Source organism: Hylobates moloch, unplaced genomic scaffold, assembly GCF_009828535.3.
Source record: "Hylobates moloch isolate HMO894 unplaced genomic scaffold, HMol_V3 SCAFFOLD_22, whole genome shotgun sequence".
Classification (NCBI taxonomy): Eukaryota; Metazoa; Chordata; class Mammalia; order Primates; family Hylobatidae; genus Hylobates; species Hylobates moloch.
The window spans coordinates 2968692-2986182 of record NW_026652297.1 but is presented as its reverse complement, the minus strand read 5'-3'; the positions used below and the strand labels follow the sequence as shown (position 1 = coordinate 2986182).

General features: G+C 56.5%; 1 protein-coding gene across 8 annotated transcripts in view; it reads right to left on the bottom strand.

The window, feature by feature from the left end:
• The window catches only part of KMT2D (lysine methyltransferase 2D), a 41553-nt gene that overhangs the window by 11401 nt on the left and 12661 nt on the right, over positions 1–17491 (bottom strand). For 4 of the 8 annotated variants that reach the window (XM_058433331.1, XM_058433336.1, XM_058433337.1 and 1 more), the window contains exons 9-35: positions 16700–16881; positions 16351–16515; positions 16156–16265; positions 16011–16058; positions 14538–14759; positions 14197–14316; positions 13985–14098; positions 13661–13791; positions 13428–13575; positions 13156–13221; positions 12869–12979; positions 12532–12669; positions 12352–12436; positions 11880–12121; positions 11708–11781; positions 11444–11494; positions 9513–11324; positions 9222–9404; positions 9009–9145; positions 6912–8776; positions 4312–4435; positions 4082–4166; positions 3910–3976; positions 3567–3799; positions 645–3464; positions 370–510; positions 79–246 (exon numbers count right to left, since the gene is read on the bottom strand). In XM_058433331.1, coding sequence (XP_058289314.1) covers positions 79–246; positions 370–510; positions 645–3464; positions 3567–3799; positions 3910–3976; positions 4082–4166; positions 4312–4435; positions 6912–8776; positions 9009–9145; positions 9222–9404; positions 9513–11324; positions 11444–11494; positions 11708–11781; positions 11880–12121; positions 12352–12436; positions 12532–12669; positions 12869–12979; positions 13156–13221; positions 13428–13575; positions 13661–13791; positions 13985–14098; positions 14197–14316; positions 14538–14759; positions 16011–16058; positions 16156–16265; positions 16351–16515; positions 16700–16881 — 9642 coding nt within the window. The remainder of the gene's footprint in view (positions 1–78; positions 247–369; positions 511–644; positions 3465–3566; positions 3800–3909; positions 3977–4081; positions 4167–4311; positions 4436–6911; positions 8777–9008; positions 9146–9221; positions 9405–9512; positions 11325–11443; positions 11495–11707; positions 11782–11879; positions 12122–12351; positions 12437–12531; positions 12670–12868; positions 12980–13155; positions 13222–13427; positions 13576–13660; positions 13792–13984; positions 14099–14196; positions 14317–14537; positions 14760–16010; positions 16059–16155; positions 16266–16350; positions 16516–16699; positions 16882–17491) is intronic. The other 4 variants (XM_032143463.2, XM_058433335.1, XM_058433334.1 and 1 more) reach the window with 3 other exon arrangements.

The window sequence follows — 17491 nt, the reverse complement described above, 5'->3', positions numbered from 1 at the left end:
TTCCCTCAAGTTTTCCATTCCCACCCTCACCTTCCCAAGAACTTCACTATTCCCAAAAAATATTGCCATTTTTCTGACCTTGGTAAGCAGCTGGGAATAGTAGTCAGGGCCAGTGGGCAGCGCCCCACTTCCAAAGGCCCCCCGCAGCTGGCTCTGCCCACTGACTGGGCAGCCGCTGCCAAAGGGGGCAAAGAGGCTAAAATTGGCGGTGATGGCAGGCTCCGTTAGGGGCAGCAGGGACAGCTCCTACAAGGGGCAAGATGACAAAGTTCAAAACCTGCAGCGTTTGCGTCGCTGTCTTGCACAGCTGGGGGACAGGGTGCCCGCTATCCTGGGACGGGACCAGGGGACTGGCTCCTGGGGGGTCACCTGTTTCAGCTGTTTCAGCAAGGCCTCGCTGGCCCTGACCCCGTCCTCCTTCCGCAGCTTCTTTCGGGAGCTCACCAACCTGTCGCTTGCCTTCTGTACCCGCTTGGGCTTCGGTGTCAAAGGCTTCCTTGCTGCTGCATCCTAAGCCAAATAAGCCCAGTGAAGGCTGCTACCCTCCTCCTCAGAGCCCTCTTCTGTCTGACCCAGGCTCTCATTCTGCCCCCCACGGGCTCTAGGCCCCACTCTACCTGCTCCACTCTACCCAGAGTACTCACCTCCTTGTTGCTGGGGGTACCCTGTAGTTTCTGCTCCAGCCCAGCCAGCTTGCTGTCAATGTGCCCGTTGATCTCAGCTCGCAGCCCCTCAGACCCCCGCCCAGTGCTGAGCTGCACATTCTTTGCCCGGAGTAGCTTCTGCAAGAGCAGATGCCCAGCTTCTGAGCGAGGGCCTGCCAGCAGGAGGTGGTTGCTGGTTCCTGGTGCCCCTATTGGCTCCCCATTGGCCTCCCTCTTCACTGACTGGGCTCCCAGGGCACACGGCTCTTCCCGAGGTTCCTGCTTGATGCTGAGCTGGGATGCCTCAGGCACCACCTGTCCATTCACCTGGTCCAGATGCCCAGGTACCAGGCTGCTCTGCTCTGGCTTCTGGGTTTCTGCTAGGTTGTCTGAGGGATCCCAAGGTCCCAGACCCTTGCCAAACAAGGTATCTGCAAGCTGGGCAGCAGCAGGTGAGACCCTCCCAGGAGGCAGCTCCAAGGTTGGCCCCTGGGGTTTGGGGGTCCCTGGATGGGTGGGAGGGAGCTGGGCCTCAGTGGGAAGCTGGGAGCTGGGGGAAGGTAATTGTGAAGGTCTCTTTGGCTCTTGAGGGCTGGATGGTGGAGGTGTGGGATGGACAGGGCCAAGGACTGGTCCTGTAGATAAGGCTCCTGGTGGGGCAGGGAGCCGGGGTGGGCCCTGAGGTCGAGGCCCTGCCCCTAGCTCCTGGAGGGGGCCTGTCTGTGGTCCAGGGAAGCCCCCAAGTTGAGGTTGGCAGCCCAGGAGGCCCTGGAGGGGAGAGGTCTGGGTCCCAGGCTCCTGGTAGGGTGGGGTCTGGCGTACTGCCTGACTCTGCTGCAGCTGCCGCTGCATGAGGAGTGCCTGTAGCTGCTGCTGCTGCTGAGGACTTAAGTGCCGCAGCTGTGGGTTTTTGGCCAGGACTCCTTGGAGCTGCGCTCGAAGCTGACCTACCGTAGGCATGATTCCAACCCCAGGCAGACCCTGCCCAGACTGGAGGACAGGTCCTGGTTTGGGAGGTTGTGGCCCTGTATTATTTTGCATGGGCCGCTCTAGCATGGGCTGTTGGGGGCCCAGAAGGTTCTGGGTCATGGGCCCAGGCTGATCCCCTAAGGAAACAGAGGGCTGAGCCAGCAGGTGGGGCATAGATGAGGCCTCAGAAGATGATCCACTGCCTAGCTGCCCATGGCTTCCTCCACCTGCTGTGTGGAGCAGGCTAACTTTCTGCTGCTGTTGTCCTGGAAGCCTCAGAGGTGGCTGCAGCTGCAGAGAGCTGGGCTGAGGCTGGGGCTGGGGTTGGACAAGCAGGAGTTGTGAGTCCGCAGAGAGTGAAGGCTTTACCTCTCCTGGTTCAGTGGCCATTGACTCAGGGGTAGTTCCTATTGCTAACGGCCCTCCCTGATGTGTAGAGGGCCCCTCAGTGGCCTCTGAAGAAACAGCCGGGTCTACGGTGTTTTGTTCCTTGCCCGTCAGGAGGAGGGTTGGGCCCAGGGCTCCAGGGCTAGAAAAGTGTTGAAGAGGCTTTGCTGGCATGCCAGGGCCAAGTGCCACTTGCTGCTGTTGTTGTTGCTGAGGAGACAGTAAAGTTCGACTCTGGTTTAAAAGGCCCATCTGCTGCTGTTGCTGCTGCTGCTGTTGAAACTGCTGCTGTTGTTGTTGCTGTTGTAGCTGCTGCTGCTGCTGTTGAAGCTGCTGCTGCTGTTGCTGTTGTAGCTGCTGTTGTTGCTGTTGAAGCTGCTGCTGCTGTTGTTGAAGCTGTTGCTGCTGTTGAAGTTGTTGCTGCTGAAGTTGCTGTTGCTGTTGCAGCTGCTGCTGCTGCTGCTGCTGCTGCTGCTGCTGCTGCTGCTGCTGCTGCTGCTGCTGAAGCTGCTGTAAAGAGCCCATGGGCTGAGCGCTCAGTTTGGGCTGCCCACTGTGTGACATCAGACTCTGCTGAAGATGGGACAGCCCTGCCATGGACCCTTGCTGTTGGTGCTGTTGTTGCTGCTGCTGGGCTGTGACCAGCCTGTGTCCCATAAGGCCCTGACCCTGCTGTGCCAGCTGGGGGGAACTGAGCACCCGGGACTGGGTCATAAGCACCTGTCTGTGAGGGCCCTGGGGGCCCAAAGCTCCAGGGTGCTGCTGCTGCAACACAGCCACCTGGGCAGGGCCCAGCATGCCCTGGGGCCCCTGGGGTGGTTGAGGGGAAAGCTGCTGGACCAGGAGGCCTTGGTGGCTGCTGGGAGGCAGAAGCCCCTGGGGCTTGGGACCCAGAGCTTGGTTTGTCTGTACTCCAGGCCCCTGCTGCTGTTGCTGCTGGATTGCCACCTGTCCTAGAAGGTGCTGCTGCTGCTGCTGCTGCTGCTGCTGCTGCTGCTGCAGTTTCTGGGCCAGCTGCATACGTTGCTGCTGCAGCTGCAGCTGCCTTTCCTGTAAAAGCCTTGAATCGGGTCCGAGGCTTCGAAGAGCAAGGTTGCCAGGGAAGAAGCCCCCCGAGGGGCCAGCCAGGGATCCAGCCCCACCAGAATGTTGCTGTTGCTGCTGTTGGGCCAGAGCTGTATTAAGGAAGGGGCCACCAGGCTGTCCAGGTAGTGCCATACCCCCAGGGGGCAGGCGAAGACCTCCGGCTTGCCCACCCGGAGGCCCCTGTGGTGGCTGCAGCCCATGGCCAGGGAGCAGCTGACCAGGGAGCTTGGTGAGCAGCCGGGGACTCTGGGAAGGGCTGAGAGCCAGCACAGCTGAGTGTTGTTGCTGTTGCTGCTGCTGCTGCTGCTGCTGCTGTTGCTGCTGCTTGTTCCGATATTCCGCCATGAGATTAGTGTGCTCCTTCTGCTGCTTCCGGACCTAACATGGGAGGGTCGGAAAGGTCAGGCTGGGGCATGCTCCCCCCATGCCATCCCTCTTCCCTGCCTTCTGGGTGCTAGGCTGAAGTTTGCTTTCCCCCACCTGATCCAGTTGTTTCTGGATCTTGCTCTGCTGCTCTGTAACCAGCTTGAGCTTCTCAGCATCAGCTTCTGGGAACTCACGGCCAGCTTTTTTGGCAGTGCGCTGCTTGGCACACAGAGCCTTCCGGGACTTGCGGTGTACACCAATCTGCTCCTCTAGCACCTTCAGCTGCATCTGTAGGAGCTGCTGGGTATGGAACAGCCACTCCTCATACTGCCGCTGGTCAGCTTCATCTAGGAAAAGAAGCTGGGTGTCAGGACCTGCAAAACGGTAATCCCAATCCCTCTCCCTCCATATGTCCCAAACCACTTCCCTGCACCTTCTTCCCATGCCCCATACTCACTGATCACTCCCTGAGCAAAAGTGGGCGGGTTGGGACGAGGCTGGGAGGGATCACCAGCACTCCGCTCCTGCAATGAGAGAGGCTGCTAAAGGGTCGTTGTTCCCTGCTAGGCCCTAAGAAGGGTGGCCCAGTGGCATAAGACACAAGTTCCTACTCCCACCTGACCACCTACCTGGCCACTCCCAGCTGCCACATGGTTCTGCAGATCACTGCCAGGTCCCCCCGAGAGCCTCTGGGCTAGCAGAGACACTTGCTGTCTGGAGTTCACCAAAGCACAGAGAATAAGTGTTGGCAGTAAGAAAGTTGGAAAGCAAAGAGACATGGGACAAGTAGGGAGGGGGGCAAAGAAGGGGTGTGACTGGGAAAGAAAAGGGCCAACCCCATTCCAGCCCTGAGTCTTACCTGTTCATACCAGGTGCCACCCCAATGCTGCCCTGAGCCATCACTTTCTTGATGCCTTTCAAAGCCACCATCTTGGCCTTTGCAATGGGATCAATGATATCTTCTGCAGCAAATTTGTCCAGGTCTGGAGAGGGGAGAACCAAGTGAGCTGGGCTATGGGGACAATGCTCCATTGAATATCTGCGATTCCCTTCAACATCCTGACTTCAACCATGCCAGGCAGAACAATGGCATGGCAAGGCAGAAAGACCACTGAATTAGGAGCCAGTCGGCCTGGATGAATCAGCTCTATTATTCACAGGACATGTGGTCCTGTTTTTACTTGCACCGTGCTAGAAAAAGGGGCTCTGCAAATATTTGTTGAGTCAACCTGTGTTATTTCACCTCAGTTTACCCATTTATTTGATACAGATGATGATCCCTACTCCGTCTACCTCACAGAGGTATTAAGAGGATCAAATGTGACAAGAATATAAGTACACTTTATGACTTGGAAAGCATTCTTCAAAGGTAATGTTCTTAGTGCAACTAGCACATCCCAAGCACCCAAGATGCTGGCACTGTTGCAAAGCCCTAGATTCCAGAGCTGTTTTGGGCATCACCTGTAGTCCACTCTCCTGTCTGTCTAGAATGCTGGGCAAAAAAGAAGAAACAACCAACCACCAAAAACTTACATCTTCCTAAAATACACTTTGTATATTTCTCCACTGCTCAGAAAACTTAAGTGAGCTCCCACTTTCTTTTTTTTCTTTTCTTTCTTTTTTTTTTTAAAGACAGTCTTGCTCTTGTCACCCAGGCTGGAGTGCAATGGTGCAATTTCAGCTCACTGCAACCTCTGCCTCCTGGGTTCAAGCGATTCTCCTGCCTCAGCCTCCCGAGTAGCTGTGATTACAGGCGCCCACCACCAAGCCCAGCTAATTTTTGTATTTTTAGTAGAAACGAGGTTTCACCATGTTGGCCAGGCTGGTCTGGAACTCCTGACCTCAGGTGATCCACCCACCTCAGCCTCCCAAAGTGATGGGATTAAAGGCATGAGCCACAGCACCTGGCCAGAGCTCCCACTTTCTTAAGGAGTAACCAAACTCCCTCTCCTGGAATTCTGAGGCAGTAAACAGTTAAGAGGAGTACCGACCAGATTTCAGATCTAGCTCTGCTAGCTGCTATGTAATCTTGGACAAGTTACTTAACCTCCACTTCTGTTTCCTCTTCTGTAATCAAAGATAATAATACCTATTTAATGAGTCTGCTGTAATGATTAAATTGGACAAAAAGTATAAAGTGCTCAGTAAACTGCTTGGCAAATAGTAATTACTCAATAAATGCTATTATAATTTGAGGTCTTTTTCAATCTGGCCCCCAACTTACCTCACCAAAATTATGTCACTCACTTCACTCGAAACAGTTTACTCCAGCCTAACCAATTCACTCACTGTTCTTGAAACATCCCATAGGTTTTCCCACCATTAGAGCCTCAGTGAACTTGTTCACCCATCCCAATTGCTTTTTCTCTTCCTAAGACAGAGTCTCGCTCTGTTGCCCAGGCTGGAGTGCAGTGGAGTGATCTCAGCTAACTGCAACCTCCACCTCCTGGGTTCAAGCAATTCTCCTGCCTCAGCCGCTCAAGTAGCTGGAACTACAGGTGTGCACCACCACACCCAGCTAATTTTTTTTTTTTTTTTTTTTTTTTTGAGATGGAGTTTCACTCTTGTTGCCCAGGCTGGAGTGCAATGAGGTGATCTCGGCTCACCACAACCTCTGCCTCTTGAGTTCAATCAATTCTCCTGCCTCAGCCTCCCGAGTAGCTGGGATTACAGGATGCACCACCACGCCCAGCTCACACCCAGCTAATTTTTATATTTTTAGTAGCGATGGGGTTTCATCATCTTGGCCAGGCTGGTCTTGAACTCCTGATCTTTTTTTTTTTTTGAGATGGAGTCTGGCTCTGTCGCCCAGGCTGGAGTGCAGTGGCGCAATCTCGGCTCACTGCAAGCTCCGCCCCCCGGGTTTACGCCATTCTCCTGCCTCAGCCTCTCCGAGTAGCTGGGACTACAGGCGCCCGCCACCATGCCCGGCTATTTTTTTGTATTTTTTAGTAGAGACGGGGTTTCACCGTGGTCTCGATCTCCTGACCTCGTGATCCACCTGCCTTGGCCTCCCAAAGTGCTGGGATTACAAGCGTGAGCCACCGCGCCCGGCCTTGAACTCCTGATCTTAAGTGATCCACCTGCCTTGGCCTCCCAAAGTGCTGGGACTACAGGCGTGAGCCATCGTGCCTGGCCTCAACTGCTTTTTTTTTGCACCACTTCTCTTCAAGTCTTAAGCTTTCAACTTCACTACAGCCACAAAGGCTCTGCTAATTAGGCTTCATTCATACATTCATTCCATTTATTCAAACATCTGCTACATGCCTACTATATGCCAGGAACTGTTCTCTCTCTTCTTAAAAGCTAGTGTTTCTGCCTCTACCACTAGTATATTTAGCCCAAGTTCTTTGTGTCCCATCTTAAGTAGGGATTATTTGAGGTTTCTAGCCTCAGTGCCCATTTAGTGATAACAATGATCACCCTGAGTAACTTGGCTATGTTACTAGCCAAGGTTACCTGTATCTGGGAAGAAGCTGTTTGCCAGCTGCTGCTGCATTGCCAGTTGCTGCGGCTTCATGCACATGGAAGGTGGCATGGTGCCCATGGGCTTCTGTGATAGCACTGGCTGTGAGCTCTGCTGGGGTACCAAGCTTGCCTGCCCTCCATGCTGCCCACTTAGCATATGCCCTTGATTGGACACCATAGCCATGGACGGAGCCAGGCGTTGCTGGAGGGCATGAGCTGGTGGCTGGGTGGGCATCAGTGGTTGGGGCAAGCCTGGCTGTCGGGCACCTGCAAGACCCAGGGAAAGCTGCTGTTGGGACCCAGCCAAACTGGGAGAAGAGCCCTCATGTGGCAAAGACATGGCCTGGGCAGGGCCTGGTGCAGATAGTAGGGAATGCTGCTGCTGCTGTTGCTGCTGCTGCTGGGCAGGCTGCAACTGTGCTGAAAGCTGCTGCTTCTTTTGCAGCTCCTTCTTCTCATGCTCCAACAGGTCCTCAATGAGCAGGGGTAACTCGCTGGCTACCAGTGAGCTCTCCATCTTGTCTAGCTCATCCCCAGATGCTGCAGGTCCACCAGGCAAGGTCAAAGCCCCACTCTCGAGCTCAAACTTTTCCAGCAGGGAGGATCCTCCTGGGCCACTCAGTGGGCTGGGGGTCAGCAGGTGAGCTGGTGGTCCTCCTGTGGCCCCAAAGGAGCCCTTCTCAGCTGTGTGCCCATTGCTAGAAAATGACCCTGTGCCCATCCGGGTATCCCTGCTGCCCATCACACTCTGTCCTGGCTTTAGCCCCAGGCCAAGGGAATTGGCAGCAGGTGCGGGCTCTACTTTGGGGGTAGCAATGGTGAACTGGCAAGGGGAAGGGTGGCGTCCACCCTCCTCCACCTTGGGCTTCACCTCAGGGAGAACAGATGCCAGGCGGGGCTCAGAGGCATCAGCAGCAGGGGGAGGGCGCTCCTCAGGGCCCAAGGGTCCTGGCTCCACCCCCCGCAGCAGGGCCTCCCGTTCAGCCTTCTCATTAGCCGATTCTACCAGCCTCAGGTGCTCATTGAAGATATCCTTCTTGTCCCCAGTGTCCAGCTCAGGATCAGTATATGCCAGCAGGTCAAACTCGTCTCCATTGAGCAGGTCATCCAAGTGGGGGTCATTGGTCTCCAGGTTTTCTAAGGTGCCCAGTTCATCATCACCCTTGGCCACATCCACACCCAGACCCAGGTGAGCAAGCTCTTCATCATCCTCTAGGGCCTTGTGGGCATCAAAATCATCATCCAGCTCAGGATCCTCACAGGGCAACTTCCCAGCTTCCAGGGCCAGAGGAGTGGGGCGGCCAAGCTCAGTGCTCGAGGGGGGCCGGTTGACCAGCTCCAAGCCAGTTGGCAGGGTAGGACCCTTGGCATGGGGTGTCGGATGAAGACTGTTGTTCAATTCAGGGGCCGGTGGGGCTGAGGGTTTCTGTGGGGGAAGACCTGATACCGCCAGGCCCCGAAGCCCTTCAGGAGCCAGTCGGTGGGGGTCCTCACTTACAGGGTAAAAACGGGGTCTCTGAGGTGGGCCCTGACCAGGAAACGGAGTGCCCCCAGGTCCCAGTCCTTTCTGTACATTGTGCCGAAGCTCAATGAACTGGGCAGGACCAGCTGGACCAGGCACTGGCTCACCAGGGCCTGCCAGACGGGTGGGAATTCCCGCCAACGGGGAACCTAGGGCTTGGCGGCCAAGTTCAGGTCCAGGAGTTGATGGAAAGCGAGCTGACATGGCAAATCGCATGGAGGTTGCTGCTGTTGCCTGTTGTTGCTGCCACAGTTGTTGCTGTTGCTGCTGTAAGGGCAGGGACCCAGGATAGGGTGCTCGCTGATAGAAAGTTTGGGAGCCTCCTACCAGTTGCCTGGAAGAATATACAGTAGTCAGTAAGATGAAATCAGATGAAAAGGAGCAAGAACATGGGCTTAGGGCATTGAGGAAGGACAGAATTAATGCAGTGAAGGAGAAAAGGAATGAAGAAGAACAGAAAGTGATACTGGAAAAGGATTAGTGATACAGGAAAATCACAAGAGCATGCAACAGTGATAAAATCCATCCCCCTTGGTTTACCCCCAGGGAACCTCCTGGAGCCTCACCGGCTGTTCACATCCATAGAGGAAGGCGTGGCTGGTGGAGGCGGCCGGGAGAGTCGGTCATCGCTAGGGAAGGACCCTGGCCCCAGGATGGGGCCACTCAGCTTGCTTGGGGGCAACCCCACAAGGCTGCTCTTGTCCTAGAAGAGACAAGGTAGATGAAGGTGGGGCAACCTTCAGTATCCTGGCCCCACTATCCCTTGCCACTCTACCTACCTGTGTCCCAGCAAAGGGGGTCTGGCCTCGACTCAGCTGCTCAAAGGCAGGGCTGCTGGGCTCAGCACCCCAGCTGCCTGGAGGCCCCACTGCTCCTGCAGCTGCTGCGGCTGTTTCCTTCTCCTGCCGCAGGGTGTTGCGCTGGATCTGCTGCCGAATCAGCAGCTCTCGTAGTCGCTGGCGCTGTGCAAAAAAAAAATAAGAGGAATAAGCCCATTCTACTCCAATCATGGGGCTGCCCCAGAGACAGCAGCGATATGGGGGGGGGCTTAGCTCCAGGTGTCAACTCACCTGCCGTTGCTTCTCCAACTCTGTTTGGCTAAGGCCGGACATGCCTGGGTCCTGGGTACCTGGGAGTTCAGCTGTCGCCAGAGAGCTACCCATTCCAGCCCCTGGGTCTTCTCGCTTTTCGACAGGAGAGGTGATGCCTGATCGCTGTGGGGCTCCATGGGACAGGTAGGGGAGGGGTCCGTCGGGTGCAGGTGGTGGCAGAACTGACGGAGGGCGTAGCGGGGACAGCCCATAGCTCTCCCCTGTGGACCCGCTGCTGGGCCCCAGGGGGCTGCCCGATGGGTGGAAGTTCCCTGTGGCTACTGTGTAGTTTGTGCTTTGAGGCTTGCCCAAGGTGGGGCCGGGCCCAAAATGGCTGTTGATCCCATGGGGTGGCGGGAGACCAGGCTGAGGGACAGGGGGCTTTAGGGAAGGCTCTCCTACTGCCTGAGGGAAAGTGAAACGCATGGGAGAGGGGGTGCCCACTAATGCGCCCGTCCCAGGGGACCGGACAAAATTGGGGGGCTGCCCACTTGGGACCTTGGCATGGAGCTCACCTGCTGGCCCCGAGGGCAGGGCTGCTGGGAAACCCCCAGCCCCCAGCGAAGTGTGGGCTAGAGACCCAGCCTTAAAGGCAACTTCAGGGGGCTGGGGTCGGGGTGGCTTATGCAATGGGGCAAATGGATCACGGGACTGAGGGCGTGAGGGTGGGCGAGAATAAGGGTCAGGGGACTGGAAGCGAGGGGTAACAGGGGATGGGCAAAAAGCTTCAGCAGACAGAGGACGGGGTGTCAGTGGAGACTGGGAGCTGGACTGGGACTGAGGACTGGCAGGCACTCGGGAGAAAGGGTCAGAGGGCAGTGAGCGAGGGGGCAGAGCACAGCAGCTCTCAGGGGGCGGAGGCTGGGGCCGAGGAGTCAATGGGGGCTGAGCATAGGGGTCAGTGTAGGAGCCAGGGCGAAAGATGTCCGGGTGACTTGGAGGAGAAGGTGCCAAAGCCTGGGCAGGGGGTGGCTCCTGGGGCCTTAGGCCCAGGCCCGGGCTCTGGGGCTCTACCTGAGATGCCCGAGGGGTCAGCGGGGCTTTGAAGACATCAGGTGTCTTTAACTCCAGGCCACCCAGGTGGGGGCCTGAGGAGGGTGAGTCAACAAAGCCCAGGTTTGGGGGCCCATAGCTAGGAGAGGATGCCCCAAGCTCTTCCTTCTTCACCTCTAGGGCCTTCCGGGACTCCCCAAAAGGTGGGGGCGAGAGCAGGGGCTCGGAAGCTTTGCCTCCCCCTACCCCAGGGCTCTCAGGCACAGCCAAGTTATCCAGCGAGGGGCAGCGGGGTTTGAGGAATGGGTCAGGTGTGGAGGGCTGGTGTCTGGGGGTGCCAGGTGGGGTAGTGTGGAATTCCCCTGGCTGGCCAGTCCCAGGACGAGATGAGGCGCCCAGCATTGGGGTCTGCGCAGGGGCCCCCGTCGGACTAGGATAGGGGGGATAGGTGGGTGGTGCCGTGGGGAAGCGGGGCTCCAGGGGATAGGCAGGGGCCAGTCCAAAGGGGTCCTGCGAAGGCACTTGGGCGGGCACCTGGGGTGGGAGCTTAAGGAAGAGCTCACCAGGCGAGTCAGGGCCAGGCACCGAGCCCGCCGGCGGCTTCAGGAACCCATCCGCAGAGGTAGACAAGCCGGCGGGGGTAGTGGGGCTGCCAATGAAAATGGTGGGGGCAGCAGCGGGGGGCGGGCTGCCCAGTGCCCCTGGCTGCGGGGGAATGCGGAGATGTAGGGCCGGTCGGTCAGTCTTACGGGCTATGTCGCCCACCTTGGTCTGCTTGTTGATCTGGCTCTCAGCCTGCTACAGGGGGAGACCAGGCATAGGGCAGTCAGGCTGCTGCAGGCAGGCCCCGTGGCCCTCCACCCTCCAGAGAGGCCACCCACTAGAGGACTGCTACACCCCAGCCCAGCCCCACTCACCTTCTGCACCTTGTTGATGCGGTGAGCTGCCCGGTTATCTTTGGCCTTTTGCTGAGGGATATGGGACACAGCCTTAGGGCCTAGTGCTCAGTCTCATGCCCTGCCCCGCTACTGTACAGTGTTTTCACACTCCCTACCCAGAAGCTGATCCCTTCTGGCCCAGCTGCTTTAGGAGTAGGGAGTGGAAAGAACTGAGGTAAACTACCCAAAGATCCCTCCCTCCCTCTCAGTTCTCATGCTAATCCATGCTCCTGTCTGTCTCACCAGGTAGGGGGCTTTGTCAGCTGCTGGAACCTTTCTCCAGAGCTTCATGATTTGTTTGCAACGGCTTGACCAGTCTGGAGGGCAGAGGGAGTGAGTCAGAGAACACTTGGCAGGCGACTCCTCCACCTGCCATGTTGCCAGGCTGTCTCCCTTGCCCTCATCCCACAGGTACCTGGGTAATCTTGCTTGAGATTAGGAAAATTGATGTTGGCATAGAGCACGGGTGAGATGGTGGACAGCTGGCCCAACTCCTCATCCTTCTCCCAGCGCTGAAGACTCCGCTGGTTATAGGAGAGTCCGTCGCCCTCACCCTCTGTGGTGGGGGTTGTGGGGGTGGAGGGCGTGGTGCCACCTGAGCCTGTCCAAGGGCTGTCGGGCTCACCGGGTTCCGGGCTAAAGAAGCCCCCGCGCTCCCTGGGGCGCAGGGGCAGAGAGTCACAGGGCGCAGGGATGCCAAGTCCCACCCCAGACAAACTGCCCAGGGCCCCAGGCCACTGCCCTGCCCCAAAAGAGGACGGTCACTAACAAGGGAATGGGGAGGAGCAGGGGAAGTGCTGCAGGAGTCCGAGGGAGGCGAGGCATGAACTCAGATGCAGGGAAAGGACAACGGGGACTGCCCACGAAGGTTATGCAGAGACACCAACCTAGAATCCAGGAATGGGGACTGGCAGAGGCCTGGGTAGGAGTCCATTGGACTGCTGGAGGGCAGATTGCCCAAAGGGAGTCCACCTACAAGACGGACAGGATCAGAGAAAAGAGCAACTGGCCCATCCTGGAGGCAAGCTTGGTTATGTCAGTCTTCAGACCACTCCCACCTGTATTACCTTGAAGAAAGGGCCTCTGCAGTGGCGTACGGCTGCCTTCTAGGCCAGGGGTTCCACAACCCAGATGCTGTTCTCGTTCAGAGCCCAGAACATCCTTGAAGAGCTGCTGCAGGTCCTTGGATTCCATCTTGGGCAGTTCTGTGGGGGAATGAAGGACACTGTTGAGGAAGACTGGGAAGTTCAGGTGACACCACAGGTCTACAAATGATCATGGCCAGGAACGGTGCCCAGGACTCCCCACCAGAGAAGCTGTACAGATCACAGTCCCAAAGATAGGACCTCCTCCTTCTCCCATAGAAAACCCTTATACACAAAGAGGTGCGGGTCACAGCCTCACCTTCTGTGGAAATCCTGTCTAAGTCAGAGCTAAGCATCCCTTCCCCTGGGGTGCCTGGCTTCTCAGGGTCACTGGGCACTGGGGATGCCTTCACGCCCCCATCCTCAGGTCCTGTAAATGCCAGGAGAAACCCATGGGTCAAGGCCAGTATGGGTCATGGCCACTCTGAACCACAGAGGTCCATGGGAGAGTTTCCAGCCTCCAACCCTGACAATGCTCAGGGGCACAGCAGAGGGACAGAGGCAAGCAAGGCCAAGACAGGACACAGTCCCCCCGGCAGCCCTCACCTGGTGTATCAGCTTTGCCCTCGAGGCCACGGGATTCTTCATCTGCAATATCTGGACCATCATCTCCTATGAGCAAGAGTCCCCACTCCAATCACAGATGTCCTACATCTGATGCCCAGAACAGGTCTCCAGTCCCACAGCCCTACAGGCCAGGACCCTTGACCCCACCCTCGACTCCTGGAGGCCAGTCCATTTCCCATCAAATAACTTGCCAGCTCCTAAGCCAGAAGAAAGTTGGATTCTCTCAGACCACTCACTCCCACATAACTAACCTTTCTGCGATGTGGGGAGTTCCTTCCTTTCTGAGCCTCCATCTCCCTTGGCTTTTGGGGTCCCTAGTCCAAAGCCTGGCCGGCCCACCCCAACTGCAAAAAGGGCCTTACGGCTCAGGTCCAGCAGCTCCTTCCCAAAGAAGGCTTCCTGTGGGGCAGTGAAGGAGAAACGGGTTTCTTCATGCCCCGCAGGGCACAGACACCTCCCTCACTGCTTGGAGCCTGAGACCCACCTGCAGGTAAGCAGGGAACATGTCCTCCAGTTTGCTCTTCTTGCGCCCTCGCCGCTGTTGCTTCTTCTTCTCATCCCCTTCAGCTAAGCTCTGCTCCACGGCTCCCTCTGCAGGCAGGTCAGCAGGTATCACTGTGGACAGAACGGAAGTGTCAGACTGTGGGTTGAGAGCATGCTGCTCCCAACTTGTAGGGTGACGCTTTGTGCCTACTCTCTCCCACAACACCAGCTGGGTCTACCACCCTCTTGGCCCTTTCAATGAGTCCACCCCCTGGGTCTCTCTAGCATTGCCCCACCTTCTCCCAGGCCCCACTGGTGCCCTCACCCGTCTCACCCTCGTCGGGCTGCCCATCCCCACTCAACACCTCCGCCTGTGCAGCAGGCCCCTTTTTCGTGCGTGTGTGGGATTTCCGCTGTCGCACCATGAAGCCACCAATGCCTATGAGGAGGCAGAGCTGCGGATGAGAAGCCGCTGGGGGACCTGTTGAGCTGCCCCGCACCACCCCACCACCCCACAACCCCATCCCAGGACCTCACCAGGCCGATAAGGTTTACGCTTGCGTTTTTTGCTTTCCTCGGTCTCCTCTTTGCCAGGCTCCACATCAGGGCTGACAGGGCCCTCCAGTTTAATTTCGCACTCCATGTGCTCCACACCACCTGTGTATGGTGACAGAAGAGATGGAGGCAGATCAGAACTATGGGCCCTTTTAACCTTGTCATCCTGCCACTGAGAGCTGAATACCTTGCCTCAGAGCCACTTAGACAAGACAGCAGTGCTTAAGGGTAACTGTGAGTGGCAATGTAGCCCCCACCCAACATCCCACTCCCAGAGTCACACTCCCCCTACTCTGCCGCTCCCTAAGATTCCCCAAGCTAACCTTCACCCTTGAGCAGCTCATCGGTGTCCAGGTCCCCATCCTTCTTGTCATCAGGGCCAAGGGCATCTGAGGGCTCAGAACCCTCCAATCCTGCCTCGCCTGGGAGGCCAAGCCGTCCTCGCCGTTGGCGCCGCTTGTGCAGGGGTGACATGGTCAGGTTACGCAGCAAGGCCATGCCAGTTTCTGTCAGCCACACACCTTCGAAGCGAAAGTACTGGGGCTCTGCATAAGAGGAAAGAGTGTGTGATCCCTGGATGGAAGCCCCAGGGAAACCAGAACTGCAAGTTTCAACCTATATCCTTAGCTGAGACAAAGGCAGTGACAAAAGTCCAGCTTAGGGTCTAAATGCGGGGGAGAACAGGCCACCAAGGGGCACTGGCTGAGGCCCGAGTTCTCTGTCAGTGACCCAGGGATATTCAGAGAGGGACCGTAACTCAGAAGCCTGCCTTTGCTCATGATTAACCCTAGGTTCACTAAATAGATTCTCTTGCTGTCTGGGGCTATGAGGGCCCCTACTTGCTGAATGCCAGCACACAGTGTCCTAGATGCCAGCAGCAGTGCCATATCACGATGGAGATGTCCCTGGCCCCTTTCACTTAGGAAAAAGAGTTATGTTCTCAGCTGGGCGCGGTGCTCACGCTTGTAATCCCAGCACTTTGGGAGGCCAAGGCTGGCAGATCACGAGGTCAGGAGATCGAGACCATCCTGGCTAACACGGTGAAACCCCGTCTCTACTAAAAAATACAAAAAATTAGCCGGGCGTGGTGGCGGGCACCTGTAGTCCCAGCTACTCGGAGAGGCTGAAGCAGGAGAATGGCGTGAACCCGGGAGGCGAAGCTTGCAGTGAGCCGAGCTTGTGCCACCGCACTCCAGCCTGGGCAACAGAGCGAGACTCCATCTCAAAAATAAATAAATAAATAAATAAAAGTTCTGAAGATGAAATTCTGGGCCGGGCGCAGTGGCTCAAGCTTGTAATCCCAGCACTTTGGGAGGCCGAGGCAGGCGAATCACGAGGTCAGGAGATCGAGACCACGGTGAAACCCCGTCTCTACTAAAAATACAAAAAATTAGCCGGGCGTCGTGGTGGGCGCCTGTAGTCCCAGCTACTCGGAGAGGCTGAGGCAGGAGAATGGCGTGAACCCGGGAGGCGGAGCTTGCAGTGAGCCGAGATTGCGCCACTGCACTCCAGCCTGGGCGACAGAGCGAGACTCCGTCTCAAAAAAAAAAAGAAATTCTGGCAGTGAAGAGACCATGGTGCCTGATGAAAGGAACACTGCCCAGGAAGCTGGAGATCTTGGTTCTAGGCATAACTTTGCCACTACCTTACTAGGTGACCTTGGGCAGGCCACTTAACATCCCTGGGTCTGAGTTTCCTCCTCTTAAAATAAGGAGATGAAGCTAGGGGGTTGGAGCTAGACTAGATGATGTCTGACGTCTGGTCTGGCTTTGGCATTCAAAATTTCTGTGACTCACCTGGCTCTTTCACCTTCATGGGCACCAGCTCTGGAGGTGCAACAGGCGCTACAGAGAGAAGGACAAACGGAGGTGGCTGAGGTCCTGTCCCAAAGCAAGGTACCCCTGCCCTGACTCCTCCCCCTACCCAGCAGCTGGTACTCACCCACAGGCTTTACCACATAGGGCTGGCAGGAGACACAGTCAAAGCCTTCATCGGCTGCCTGCTCCACATCGTCCTCTGTGAAGAGGCTCTCACAGCCAGCATGCATCCACCTGGAGAACAGAGACTGGAGGAAATAAGCTCAGGCAATGCGAGGCTGGCAACAGGTCCAAAGTGAGGAGAAAGGGATGTTCTCACCGTTCACAGTGGCGGCACTGGATTAGTAGGTCCTCTTCTACATAAGGAGCATGACAGATAGGGCAGGTCACCAGGCTGGCACAGGGCCCACAGTGTGTGTAACTATTCTGCCATTCACAGTGGAAGCCAGGGGAAGCAGCCCCACACTGCATACAGGACACACACCTGGTAGGAGCAGGAAAACAGAGCCTTAGCACCCAACCTACCCAAAGTACCCAGAAGTCCCCTCACCAGAAACCCAAGCCACCAGCCTGGCCTCCTAAACCCAGCCTCTGTCACATACTCAACATCATATCCACTTCAACATCTCAACGCCCCAGGGCTCCACTGAAGATCCCAGTCTCCTTACCACTTGCACTTCCAGCCGCCCTTGGGGACGGTGAGCAGTGGGGGGTCCAGGCAGTATGTGTGGTAGCTAATATCACAGTCATCACAGAGCAGCAGGCGTGAGGGGTCGGAGGCCTGGCCACACACCTCACACACAATACACTCCACACAACGCCAGCCCTTGAGCAGCATCACCTTGGTGATCTGGGGCAGAAGATGGGAACTTCTCAGGGTGTGAGGTGGAAAAGAGGTGGAACTTCTTTTTTTTTTTTTTTTTTTTTTTTTTTTTGGAGACGGAGTTTTGCTCTTGTTCCCCAGGCTGGAGTGCAATGGCGCGATCTCGGCTCACTGCAACCTCCGCCAGGTACAAGCGATTCACTTGTCTCAGCCTCCCAAGTAGCTGTGATTACAGGCATCTGCCACCACGCCCGGCTAATTTTTTTGTATTTAGTAGAGACGGAGTTTCACCATGTTAGTCAGGCTGGTCACCAACTCCTGACCTTAGGTGATCCACCCGCCTCAGCCTCCCGAAGTGAAGTGCTGGGATTACAGGTATGTGACACCGTGCCCAGCCTAGGAGGTAGGACTTCTAAGGGTGAGGCTGGAGGAACCCCAATGCAGAGACTAGGCCTCCATCTGAGCACACGGAGACTTAGGCAGAACACCCTTGTCCCCAGAACAGTGACTCTAAACTTAGGCTCCCAATGATCTCTGCTGATCAGAGAAGAGCTGCACTAGCCACTGCCTCATTGTGAATGGAATAGCAATCTTTCCACTAGCCAAGCCCCTAAAAAGAGACTGTGGACCGAATTAG